This window comes from Heterodontus francisci, chromosome 7 (genome assembly GCF_036365525.1).
Source record: "Heterodontus francisci isolate sHetFra1 chromosome 7, sHetFra1.hap1, whole genome shotgun sequence".
Classification (NCBI taxonomy): domain Eukaryota; kingdom Metazoa; phylum Chordata; class Chondrichthyes; order Heterodontiformes; family Heterodontidae; genus Heterodontus; species Heterodontus francisci.
Genome location: NC_090377.1, coordinates 79007768 through 79022177, shown reverse-complemented (window position 1 = coordinate 79022177; position 14410 = coordinate 79007768). Strand labels below are relative to the sequence as shown.

At 43.3% G+C, this 14410-nt stretch overlaps 1 protein-coding gene across 1 annotated transcript in view; it reads left to right on the top strand.

Moving 5' to 3' along the window:
* pde11a (phosphodiesterase 11a) overlaps positions 1-14410 on the top strand; it is a 362432-nt gene that overhangs the window by 179642 nt on the left and 168380 nt on the right. Inside the window, exons 5-6 of the mRNA XM_068034578.1 lie at positions 7645-7785; positions 8442-8506. Coding sequence (XP_067890679.1) covers positions 7645-7785; positions 8442-8506 — 206 coding nt within the window. The remainder of the gene's footprint in view (positions 1-7644; positions 7786-8441; positions 8507-14410) is intronic.

Sequence of the window (14410 nt, the reverse complement as noted above, 5' to 3'; positions counted from 1 at the left end):
GGTTGTTCTTTTCCCCCTTATGCAGGTCTCTTCAAATCCCATAACTGTTACAGTCAAGAGGGAGAATGTTTCCCCAATTCTCCGGCAATGCTTACCTTCATCTGGCCACAAAGTTGACCTAGCAATGACTCTCCCTCTAGTGAGGTGCTTGCCCTTTGTGGATTACAACCACATGACAGCATTGGGGGATTGAAGCTGTGCCTTCTACCTAGTTGTGCTGGGCAGTGATGCTTCAACATACTGCACCATCAGACAACCCTTTGAATCTGGTTTTGAAAATTTTACATGATGCCCATTGGTTCACTTAGAATGGTAGGGCACAAAGATAATCTTTAGGATTCAGGACCTATTTGGTATCATTGGAAAAATTATGGAGTATTTTATAAAGGGAGGAATTTAAGAGAATCCAGCAAGAGAGTGGCAATGAATAAAACCAAATAGGCTCATAAAAAGACAATGTCTCATAAATCCTCAAAAGAATTCCATAAAATTTGACAAAATAAGTAGCTGAGAGTAAGTTATCATACATTTTGGACTTTCTGAAAGCTTTTAATAAAATTTCCAATAGGACATTTATGGCCACAGAAAAACCTATTGGGATCTGATATAAAATTAGAGACTAGGTAATGAATTTACTAGATAAGAGGAAATCAATCTAATTAGAAAGCTATGACCAGTAGAATTTCCCAATCACGATCATAATATTTTGATGGTTTTAATGAAAATATTAGAAGCAGACAGAATATTGCAGAAGACAAATTTATGTGCGAAATCAGAATCTTCCAAAGTGATATATATTTTTAGAGATTTGTAGTTGCATATTAATGGGGAAACTGAGTTACAAATTATATTTAATATTGAGATACATAGAAAGTAATGTAAATCAGTGCACTACACTATGAAGTGTTCAACATTAAATAAGGTATCACAGGAGAAATTTTGGTAAGCTAGATGGTCAGATATTGATAGGTTATTATTTGCAGGTTTCAAAAATTACAAAGGTAAATAAAATGTTAGTGAATGTATGTAAATGCAGAAAATCCAAGAGACTGATACTGAAACTGCATGTAGTATTAGTGAGATCACACTTGTTGTCTGGCTGTTGTTGAAGCCAAGGGAACTACATTGATTCGTCTTAGAAAGCTGAAAACTCAAGAGGACATATCAATAATGTTATTAAATCCTTGCATAATGTACACTTCCTGTAAATGTCACACTTGCATCACTGCACTTTATCTGCTCAAAGTAGAATCACACCAAATCATCATTGAAACAGTAAGGAATGCACAAATCAGAAGTAATGAGAGGAGCTAGAAAAATAAGCAGGCATGAATTTATATTGAACAGCAAATATTGTAGAACCGTATAACTTCTGATACACTATGAGCTACATCATTGAAGATTTGCTAGTATCTAAAATAGTTTAAATTTATAGTTTTTATTTTTGTCATTCTGTTTCCTTTGACATGTTTCAGTAATGGTTCTCTACAATTAGGAATGCTTTTTTTTTTAACATTACTTTTAGTAGATGGCACTGTAAGGTACTGACAGATAATGCCTGCAATACCTATTTTGTTGTTGGGTTCTTTTATGGCCTCTGCTCCTCTGTGCCGCATAACTTTATTTTATGCTCTTTACAGTTTTCACTGAACCCTTGGGTCCCAGCTGCTACAAGAAAATAACTAACTTTCCAGGCCTCTACTCCAGTGCTACACTTCCTACCTGCTCCCTCCATTTTAAACTTATTGGTGCAATTTTTGCATTGGCAAAGATGGCAAAACTGTTAGCATTCACCATGATCTACCCACTGAAACTGGCTGCAACTTTGGGAGTTCGCACATGTGCAGAATAATGTGGAATCAAGAGGATGCTGAAAGTGATGTTACATTTCCCAGAGGGTGCACTGTTGAGGTCCCCTCCCCACCAAGAGTACAATCCTTAAGCAATCAGTGAAATGATGAAAACCTTCACTTTAATGCTGTCAGTCTTGCTGTAAAAACCCTTGAAAAAGTTACACCTTGTTGAATAAGGTGTAACTGGGTTTTTTAATTGCATACTAACTTCATAATTACTGGTAAACACCCTCACTAGCCCTGAAATGCTAATGTTATATGTGAAATGTCAAATTTCAACATTGTGATAAAAATTCATATTTATTTATTTTGTTATTTGAAAAGGTATATTATAAGTAAAGGGATTCAGTGCTTTTAACTTCCTGCTTTGCTGTCTGAGAATAATTCAGTGTGATTGGCTGATTACCATGCTTATGGACATTGTTGCTGGATGCCTGGAGATCTCCACATCTTGGCACCAGATTCAAACTGCAGTCGGGAAAGGGATGCCTGCACCACAGAAATAGTTAGATTTTTTGTGGGCAGCTTTCTTTGAGGTCAGTGGTGAGCACCATTGCTTTACCACTGATCGCAAAATCCAGCCCGATATGTTTGGAAAAATTTACATTTTCCCCACAAATTAATCATAGACTCCATTCCCACTGCTGTCCTTCCATAAATAAATCTACCTTTAAATAAGTAAATCAATGCTGCTGTCAGTTTTTAAATTAAATGGCTGATAACACCACTCTTAACAAAAACAAACATATCACTATAAATTTCATTCCCACTGGTTGCCTCTTATAAATTGTCCTAATTTTCAAATGAGTAAATAAGTATCTGTGCCACGACCATTCTTACGGTAAACAAAAGCCAAGAAAATGCATTCCTTCTGCTCTTTTTTCATTTCATAAATTGATCTTAATTTCTACAAATTCCATTCCTAGTACTGGCCTTTAACAAATAAATTACCCCAATAACATTATATAATACTTAAAATGTCATATCCTCTGACTCACCATCAGCAGTGCCACAAGAGAGCCATGAGTATAACATTTTTTAAAATCTTGTATCAGCTACATATCCATCGTACTCCATACATCACTTTGTTGCAGTCAAACAGCTGTTGCAGATGTAAAATAATTTTTTTTTAAGTAATTGCATCTTAGACTTGGACCTTAACATTTACAAAAATTTCCATTGGGGTGCTTAAGCAATGATTCTGCTGCCTGGGTCACTCTAGAGCAGTCCTGCAGCACCTTCCAGAGCATGTGTCACAATTCATCGTAGTCTGCTGCATGCTACAAATCCTCGCCATCATGAGGGCACATCTCTTGTCACCAGGCATACGGTGAGCAGCTGAGGAAGTGGAGGATGAAGAAGGAGGAGGCAATCAACACACCCCTTTTCCGGCCAGGCTGTCTGTGATCTGGGACTGCGGTACCAGTGAAGGCAACCCCAATTCCCCATTCAACAACAATCCAACCCCTTACCCTCCCTCTGTTACTGACCATCACAATGCCATTTTTGCCACAATATTGAAATAAAATCCACCACAAAGCAAATATTCCAAACCAACTTTATCAAAATAACCACCCAATATGCCAAAGATCAACTGATCATCTTTGTGCATTTCTTAGTGCCTGTCTTCCGTGTACCTTTTCCTGTCCAAGTGCTCCTACATAGTGCTACTGCAGTGACTGCAGCATGGCGGGTGAAAGGCTGTTGACTTTCAATAGGGGAGACTGCAGATGGCCTTGCAAGATGATCTCGTGCAGCTCTCGGCCTAGAAGGTCCAGCTGCAGACTGCACCATCTTGGCATGGGTGGCAGCAGGCTGGGCTGCCTGGCTGACAGGCAACAGCTAGGGCACTGAAAGAGTGGCAGTGGTGGTAGGATGAATACTGTCATCCTGAGAGAGGACAGCAACTTTGTGCTTCACAGAGCCATTGCCACTCCCCTCCGGCAGCAGTTCAGTAATCCTAGTAATGTGATACAGGACTAATTGCTGAACTGGTGTAAGACCCTGCAAGCCTCTTTGAACACTGGTATTTGTGGCCATGATGGCAGCAAGCTGAGCTTACATAACTTCAGTCTGAGTTTCCACTGCAGCACTCAGATATTCTGTGGCTTCTGTTTGTGCTGCAATGGATGCTGAGGCATCGCCCATCAGATTTTATATGATGGTTACGTCTACAAGTGTTCTCATAGAGTTGACCACCACTTCCACACTAGAAAAGATAGGCTCCAAGCTCTGCGCAAAGCCGTGCGCTAGGTTGGTGTCGGATACCTCCACAGTCCTTGATAATAACAGCAGGCTTTCTGGTAGGCCTGCTAATGCGTCAAGCATTTCTGTATGCACACCCATCAGCCTCTTCTGTACACTGCCCCATCAAGGTGCTCATCTGAAACCTCTGCAGCAGACCTTGCCCTCAGGCGAGCTGGCATGTGTGCTACCCCTGTCCCCTGGCCTGGCAGCAGCCCTCTCATGCCTAGTGCCTCTGCACATGCAGATCCCCCCTCTCAACAACTCTCTAAAGTATGTAGTGTCGGTATCTGAGATGGTGACTTTGACTATGAGATTGAATGATAGTTTCTTCATTATCAGTTTCTTTTTCCTCTTCCACTTGTCATTCTGTACCACTGACTGGCCAGGCTGCTGTTCTTAGTTACCTGAAAGGTGATAGGCGTAAGCTTAGCATTGTTGAGTGCAGGGGAGTGGGAGTGGGGGTGGGGGGGCAAAGCAAGAGGTGCAGGCTTACACCATCTGCAGCTTATGAATCAGAAGAGAATGCGGGATGAGGAGAAGTGGGATGTGAGAAGGTGGATTAAGTATGAGAATCTTCAATGGTATCAGCCATGCCACTGATCACTACCTGGGTCATGGCTGCTCCAATGATGGCGAGCACCATTTCCTACATCAGGGTGAGGACATGTGCCCGTGCCTGTCCGCCACCAGTTTGCTGCTGCTGCCTTGTCCTGCAAGAGAAAAGGAAGTTTGTCAGTGAGTGTGAGGTCTGAATGTGAGGTTATTGTTAGTAGGTGAGTGAAGGGGGTTGGTAATTTGAGCAGTGTATGAGGCTAGAGATTCAGTTGTAAGGAAATGTGATTTGATGATGCATTCACTGACCTTTACCACTCGTGAGGTCATTGAAGTTCTTGCAGCACTGGATGCAGATCCTCAGGGCTAGACTGCTGGCATTGACTGCGATGGCTATCTGCTCCCACTGCCTTCACTGTATCTGTCTGGAGGGACTCATGGCCTACTGTGGATAAACGATTTCTCTCCTCCTCCTGTCCAGCTCCTGTACCAAGGCTTCCAGTGCTGTGTTGGAGAAACTTAGTGTGCGCTGTCTATCTTTTGTGCCATTCTTCTTTGTTCTTCAGGTCTGAATCGGTTTTAGAATGCCTTCCAGCACTTTGTCCAGCCAAATGCACCTCCCCTTTAAGAGGTGCAACCTGACTTTAAGTGGTCCTAGCCTCTCATGATTTTGTGCTCCACTCTGGCATGCAGCCACTCAACAGCGTGGTTAGCTCTGGCTGTATGCTACAATCCTGTAAATGAGCAGGCTGCATGAAGTTTGCATGCTGCCTCTATTGCAATTCTTATGACCATTTTCAGGGTCTATTGAAATTTGTCCCGTGTGTGGAATGAGATGAGCTAGCTGAATGTGGACTGATACCATGTAGGACTTCTAGTCCAGACCCGAGAGAGATTTATTGAACATATTCATGGCAACAAGCAAGTAAATATGTCTATTATATATGTCTATTATACTTACAAGTAGGATAACTGCCATGGATTAGGGATATCATTAATCAAGGCCTACTTTGGCCACAGGATATGCAATAACCCTAATACCTTTTGTCTGAAACTGTTTTAAACTATTAGACATGATGCCCCAGGTCTTATTTTTTCTGAAGTTTGCTGCATCTTGATTTTTTTTTTACGGTATCCTGTTGAGTTCATCCCAATACTTTTGCACCAGACCTGAGCTTATCTGCACAGATCACTACTTTAACCCTTTCTCTAACAAAGTCATGTGATCTGTAAGTTCCATCTATGTTAAGCACCTTGCTTGTCCATAACTAGCTTTAGCCAACACAGCTGTTAGTTACACTTATGCCGAATGCTTTTAGGTCTGTTTTTACATTCTTGATCAAGCAACCATTTTTGCATATTCAGCAGAATTGAGCTAGTCCCTCTTGCTAGTCAGCACACACTCTCTCTATGCTTTTACTGTAACTCACTATACTAGCAAGTCCATGAAGCACTTTGCTTATACCAAACTATTAATGTATTATATTGCACACTATCACACACTGAACATAACTAGTAGAATAACTATTTCACATTTAAGGCTATATTTTGTGGGTTACAATTTAACATTAGGCGTGGAAAAATAGCTGAGCAAGCCCAGCAGAAAGTACTAATGCAATTTTCTTTCATTATTTTTGCTGCAGATTTGGTCTCACACTAAAATGTATGTGAAAATTAGCCCACCACAGTAAAAAGAAAAGCTCATTAAGGAGTATTAACATATTATTACAGTTTAGCACAGGTTGGATAATTACAAACTTTTGAGTTCTTTACTCAGTCATGCTTATGGATTAGTTTTATGAAGATAGGGCAAGGTATCTAGAGATTATGAATTTAGGGTGGGTGTAATTTTTTTTATTTGTTCATGGGATGTGGGTGTCACTGGCTAGGTCAGCATTTATTGCCCATCCCTAATTGCCTTTGAACTAAGTGGCTTGCTAGGCCATTTCAGAGAGCATTTAAGAGTCAACCACATTGCTGTGGCTCTGGAGTCACATGTAGGCCAGACCAGTTAAGGATGGCAGATTTCCTTCTCTAAAGGCCATTAATGAACCTGATTCGTTTTTACAACAATTGACAATGGTTTCATGGTCACCAATAGACTAGGTTTTTAATTCCAAATTTATTAATTGAATTCAAATTTCACCATCTGCTATGGTGGGATGCGAACCCATGTCCCCAGAGCCACTGGGTTACTAGTCCAGTAAGATTACCACTACGCTACCACCACCCCTTTCCAATTCACACTCTGAAATGAAATCTATTTACAGCTGTAAGTTTCCCACTCTTAAGGTTGTTTCAATCTTACCTTAAAAATACTGACACTTATAACTTACACACCTATCTCCATTCTTTCCCTATTTAAACTGAGGCAATTTATCATCTGCAAGTTAATTTATTTGATAGCAGGAGCCATGTGAGAAATGAGAAATCTTTTTCAGGCGATTTCAATGACACTTTATAGAAACTGCAGTTTGATTAAGCAATTTCTCAGTTTTTCTTATTTCAGGTATTGGAGAATTGTAGCTTGTTTTTATACAAAGTAAAAGGTAAGTAACCTTTCCCAAAAAGAACAAAGTATACCACTAAGATTTAATCATTTGTACATCAGATTATCAGCAAGCAACTGAGTGAAGTCTCCTTTCAAGCATTTCATACAGAAAAACAGGGGCCTGCTTTAACAGGGAGAAGACGAATGGGGCCATAGAGATAAGGCAGAAGGGAAATTAATGTGGGCTGTGTGGATCTTAAATATTGATCTAAACAACAGGGCAAACCAGAAACTGTGATATTTTCTAATCTCCTTTAATTTCAAATAGAAAAAATACACAACAAAAATGGAAAATAATGAAATCAGTCACTACTGTCATATACGTGAAGCCTGTTTTCTTCCTGTTATTTTTCAGTTACTAGCACTTTTCAGTTCTCGTATATTCATTGAATTAGATATATCAACATTAAAGTGTTGTGTTATCCCTAATGTCTTAACCAGGCTCTGCTGGAAGTAGTCAATGACTTGTTTGAAGAGCAGACAGATTTGGAAAAAATTGTGAGGAAAATAATGCACCGAGCGCAGACACTTCTCAAGTGTGAACGCTGTTCTGTACTGCTCCTTGAAGACATTGAATCACCGGTAAGTTAACTTCAAATGGCACAAAGAAGATCCAATACAAATTTGAAAAGAAAAACAAAATACTTTAAATTGTCAGAAAGCTTTTTTGAAAATAAAGTTGACTTAAGGAATGGAAGAAACTGTGTCCAACGATTTCTAATCATCCATTTGTTTGTATTGTAAAAGAGTTATAGCTCACTATTCCAAATTTCAAAGTGATTTTTCATTCTTTCCACTTGATTTTTCTAATAAGATGGACGAGTAGCTAATGTTAGAAGTGTTCTTAGTTTGAAGGATCACAGTTAGCAACTGAGTTCGGTTAAAAAAAACAAAAATACCCTTCTGGGTAAGCTTCAGTTGTCCATAACTGCGCTAGCATCAGTTAATCTTTCGATTTTTCTTTTACTGCAACTATTCTAAAAATCTACCGCTGTCACTTCATGCTAACTCCCTGGGCTGAATTTTATGAGCCCTCCGGAGTCAAGGGCGCACTACTAAAAGTCAGCCCCTTGTTTCAGTATTTTTTTCTTTCAATTGAAAAATCTGATGAATAGAATAACTCCGACTGTCAGACATGGAATGACGATTTATCTGAATTATCTCGATTTATCTGAATGGAATAACAATATATTTATGCTGTACATTGACTCACATTTTCTCTCAATATTTTGTAACAGGTGGTAAAGTTTACAAAATCTTTTGAGCTCTTGTCTCCCAAATGCAGCGCAGATGCTGAAAGCAGGTAAGAACCACGTTATATTTGACAAGAGTGCAGTGGGGTCTAAAGTTCACAATTATAGGCAAATGGCAATGGTCTGTGTCTCATCAGCACATATTGGAAAATTGTGGGCCCTGCTGATGCGAGCTTGGAAAATTTCGGGTTGGGGTATAGAAAATGAAAGATATATAGACACTCGTTACAAAACTTGAGTTTAAACAGGGATTTCATAGTTGCATCTTAAAGCACAGAGCAAAGCTGAACATAAATATGCTCTAAATTACAAGATTGCATTTCTGTTATTAAGCCACATGGTTATTAATATATAATTTTGGTTTTAATAGGTTTTCCGTTGTATTGTATTTGAAGAGCCCATTTTCAGACATGTAAGTGCTGATTTTAACTGCAGCGGGAATCGAACGGGATGGAGGCTGGGTGAGCAGCAACTCCGCCCCCACCTCCCAGTATTATCCAGGCATCCCCAGGTGATTGTAACTCCCAGTCCTCATCTTCATATGTTTAATTGGCTGCCCCTCCACCCATGACAGGAAACAAGTAGCCCACCCATTTTCACTCTACAATTTCCAGCAAGTTGGCCAAGCCAATTTCAATCTAGCATGTATCTCTAAAAACGAGGTTGCATTTCCTTCTGCCTGATTTAGTTGGAAGAATATGGACAAAATTGTCACAGTGATGAGTTGGAGGGCTTTACCAGTAGCTCCTTCTTATCTGAAGAAAGGAATTTACTTTACTGTGGGTTCAAAGCAGCGCAACACACAAGAGAATACACTGTTTAAGCCTGAAGAGCTTTATACTGTAACATTAAGAACTTTGCTTTATGTACCACCTGTCACGATCTCTAGAGGTTCCAAGTAGTGAATACATAATGAAGCATAGTTTATGTTGTTTTGTAGGCAAATGTTGAAGCCAATTTACAGATACCAGCAGCAAAGAGTTGAAGAACGCATTGGTGGTGTTGGTTGAGGGATATCTCTTCCTCTTCATCGAAAATATACGCCTCTGTTTAATGTCCGAGGTGGATTCTACATCCAACAATGCAGTATTCCATAAACATGGCAATGAAGCCTAGATTATGTGCTCAAGTTTTGCAGTGGGAGTTGAACGCACAACCTTCTATCTTAGAGATGACAATGCTACCACTGGACAGGTTGACATGTAATGTACAGTTCAGAGTACATTAATCCCCTATAGTACTAAACTGAAAACGAAGCACAGTAAGAAAAACTGAATACACATTAATAAAGCAGGGGCATTAAACCTACCTTTCACCATTCACCACCTGCACAAATCTCCCTTGACAGCTGGGAGGGATCCACCCGAATAACAAAGTGGCAAGCCTGACTTTGTTGGAACTGCACATGCAGAAGATTTTAAAACGCAGTTCTGAGCAACTGTAAACGCGCGCAAACACTTTACGCAGTCGTTCTATCATTGCCGATCCACCTCATCATATAAAATGGATGGCAGCAAGATAATCACTATATAAATCTGTTAAACCAATGGGATGTAGGTCGCACATTCCTCAAAATTTGGAAAACACAGTTCCTCAGAGTTTATTGACTCTATACAATGTTTCTTTTAATTCTACATACAACTACAAAAGTATCAGTAATAAATTGAATAAAATAGATTTGTAAAACTTCAAACAAGGTATGCTCCTGTGTCTCTCGACCTTTTTATTTGCAATGTACAAAGCCATAAATTGACAATGGATTTGAGCTGGCTCACAGCACTGGAAAACCTGTGTTGGCAGCCCAGAGGGTGTTAAAGTGTTTATTTATTTATTTTATTTATAATTTAATAAATTTATTTATTTATTTATTTGGAGGACCTGCTGCAGGAGCTTAGCCACCTTCGAATTAAATCACAGGTGCAAGCTACATAGAGGGAGTAAATCTGTCCCTTGAATCTAACTTCAAATTAGGAAGCAATTTGCTGCTATCAACGGGAGAGTGAAGGTAGTTATGCTCCTTCATTTTGCTCTCATTCCTTCTGCCCCTATCAAACATGGTACAGCCCTGAGCAGAGAAATGCTATAATCTCAGAGGCATCATTGAAAACATTATGCACAACTACTTCCCCTTTGTACGGATGGGGCTAAATTTAGTCAGCCTGTCGTGGATCCCAATGATGGACCTGGAACTGGATATCATCGCCGCTCATCATGTGTGTGACCGACCCACTGCAATCGCACAGCAGGCAGCCACCTTACATAATGGAGGCATGAGGCCTGGTCAATTATGTGATAGGAGCGGGACTCAAGCCTCCAAATATGGCGCCAGATGCGTGCTGCCGCCATGTTTAAAGCCCCGATTGCATTGATTTATACTCATTTGGAGTGCTCTCTGTTGAAGCCGTTGCTGTAGTGACTCCTGCACCCTCCCCCCACCCCCCCCCCCCCCCCCCACTAAAGGACACCGCAGTATGGCAGAGGCAAGACACAGGGTCGCCCCACAGTTTAGTGATGCCTCCCTTGAAATTCTCCAGGCTGCAAGGGAAAGGTGGGAGGTCCTCCTCCCCAGCGATGGCATGAAGAGGTCTTCCTGCCTGACCAAGCAAGTCTGGATGGAGATAGCAGAGGAGGTCGGCAGCCATGGGATCACCCCCACCCAAATATGGGTATAGTGTCACAAGAGAGTCAACATCCTGCTTCGTTTTGCCAAGGTGACTGCTCCATACCCCTCCTTTTTAGGGATTGCATGTGGCTATGCAGGAGGAAACAGGACATGGGGAGGGAGGCACCACAAAGGTCCTGGCAAAAGGAGTTAAGCATCACCTCATCCTGACAAATGCATGGCTGCATCTCGGCCACAGGCCACCTTCTTTCACAATTCACCCCCATTAACCACCCCCCCTCCCCGCCCCCCGAGTGCTGACGTGAGGATGAGATATATAGGAAACCCCAGTAGGGGACAAGGGGCTTCCACTAGCAGAACTGTCATGTTGATTGCTCTGTGAAGTATGACTATCTCCCTCTTTCCATTTGCAGGACAAGAGGACCCATAACAGCATGGAGACATCGTGGACTGGCAGAGGCATCCCAGACATCAGGCCTCTCCCAATAGTTGAGGAGGAAGCACTGGAGTTAGTGGGGACCCCGGCCAGCCGCTCAATGGCTGATGATGACACTGTAGTCTCCACGCACGAGAGTGAGAATTGCCTTCAAATGACACACAGTTCACTTCTGGTGATCCACATGAAGCATGGTTGGTATGATGAGATCTGCGCAGCCTAACCCACACATATTTGTGATCTCTTATGCTGGTGGGCGGCTGCAGGAGACTCCAACAGAAGGGGGCATAATTCAACCTCTGAGAAGGAACAACAGTCAGAGGATGTATTGTCACATGACTCTCCTGCACCCTCCACCAGCACAGTTACTTTCACCTCGGTGGGTTTATGCTCAGCTTTAGAATCAGGGTCACAAGCTGGTGAGAGCACTGCACTCACGTGCGAGCAGCTGGCTAAGGCTGAGATAGCCGAAGCCTCTGACAGGCGGAGGACTGTGGGTGGCCGGGTTCCATGCTGAGCCCCAGGCTGATGACGAGCTTCTGGTGTCAACAGCACAGAGCATGCTGGAGAGGTAAGGCAACATCTGGCGGAGATGCCAGAGGTCATGCACATCCATGAGTGGATGAAGGAGGAGTCCATCCAAGCCCTGAGTGCTGCCATTTCTCAGGCATGTGAGTGCTTGGTTTCCTCCATCGAGAGGCTGGGGACCCTCATGGAGAGCCAGCTCCCACAGATGCACACAGAGCTGCACATCATCACCTTGGCCATGAGTTCAACTCAGCAGTGGCAAGGCGAGAGAAGGACAAGGTGCCTGGAGTCTTCTCCAGCTCCTCATCCTCTGGTCAGCAGCAAGGTTCAAGTGAGCTTTGAAAGGAAGGAGGAAAGGTTGACCTCCACAGCTGGGGGCTCTCCTTAGGGCGCTCTCTTAGGGTGGCTCCTCAGCCCCTCCAGAAGTGAGCCCAGCTACAGTAGTTGCAATGCCTGATGTGAGTTCTGCACCTGCACCCTCAGGTAGCCGGGGCCCTCTAGGCCTCAGGAAGCCAGAGGATGGCTGCCGAAGTCATCATAAGCCAAGGGGCAGCCTGATCAGCAGCCTGCCTCCCGCCCAGCTGCTAGTGCAGGGGTTACACCTCATAGAAACAATTGAAATGTTTAAGGAAAACCACCTAGATACACTTGGGGTTTCATGGGTGTTTGAAATTTGCCCTTTGATTTGTCATAAAGTTTATTCATTTTTGAAATTAACTTTCGTTGTGGAAAATGCTTAGTCTATAATTCCTTAATTATGAGATGCTGATTTCACCCTTCTACCTGAGTGGCTGCTAATGTAGCCACTGCCCTCATTTGATTAGCGCTAGGCATGGAACACAAATAGCAAGGAGGCAACAGACTGAATGCATTGAGGTGAGTCTGCATTGATTTCGCTCTGAGAGGCCATCATCATGGCTGGAAGCAGGTACATATGAGACTATCTCTTCCTTTCTTGGCCCATTGCTCAATGTGCCTGGCCTTTGGTGCAAGGGATTGAACATCCAGTGCCGCTTGCTCACTACCCTCCTCGTTAGTTGAGGAGTGATGGTCTGTCATGTCCTCTTCATGGAAGGCCTTCCCCGTCTGTAGGGCTAGCTTGTGCAGAGCACAGCAGATCACCACAATATGTGAGACCCTCGCTGGAGCATACTGCAGATCTCCACCGGATCGATCCAGGCACAGGAATCTCATCTTCAGCAGCCCAATAGCTCAATGGTTGCTCGGGTGGAGCTGTGGCAAGTGTTGTATCTCTCCTCCACTGCAGTGTGAGGGTTCCTCACAAGCATCAGTAGCCATGTCTTCAATGGGTAGCCCTTGTCCCCGAGAATCCATCCCTGAAGGTGAACGGTGGGACTGAAACACTGCAGCACCTGGGACTGTCGAAGTATGTAGGCATCGTGGCTGCTTCCCGGGAAGTGGGAACATATCTGCAGGAAATGCTTTCGGTGGTAACAGACCAGTTGAACGTTGATTGAATGTAAGCCCTTCCTGTTGATGAAGGCTGGTCTGTTGGAGCTTTGATGGCCACACGTGTGCAGTCTATCACACCTTGCACCTGGGGGAATCTCGTGATGGCCCTGAATACGATGGCCCTCTCGACCTGACTGTCAGGGGCAATCCATTAGTGCACATAGTCACTGGCCCTCTTGAACAGGGCATCGGTCACCTCTTTGATGCAGCAATGGGCTGCTGCCTGGGAGACATTACACATGTCCCCAGTGGATCCTTGTAAAGATCCAGACGCATGAAAGTGAAGTGCCACGATGATCTTCAAGGCTATAGGCATAGGGTGACTGCCGAATCCCATAGGTCGCAACTCGTCCTGCAGCATGGCACATACACTAGTGGCCTCCCTGGAGAGCCGTAGTCTTTGCTGACAATGCTGCTCGGACATTTGGAGATGGCTGACTCCAGCCCGGTTCATGCTCTGGCATAGGTGGACCCTTCTTGGCATGGCCAGCTGCTGTCACTCTAATCGTAGAGCTGAAAAGGCAGGTACAGCTGCCTCACGGCCCTCCCTCTGTCGGAGGTGCTGCATCATTCCACAGGGGTTCAAAAAACAGGGTGTATGAGACCCATGCCAGGTGATCAGTAGACTTCCAGAGCGCTGTCCTTGCAAAAACAAACCTGCCTTGGCAGCTTTCCCTTTGCTACTCTTCTTGCCTGTCTCACTAACGGCCCTCAGTGCCCACTCTTGCAGATAGCAGACCCTCTCACCCAGCAGTGTGGGCATCCATTATTGCCACCTGAGACCATGCCCACCCTTGCAGACCACCTGAGACCAAGCCCACCCATGCAGAGCGCACAGTATTGTAGGCCAACAATGACCTCTGCTTCCCTCTCTTCGCCTAAGCTGTGCTGGTC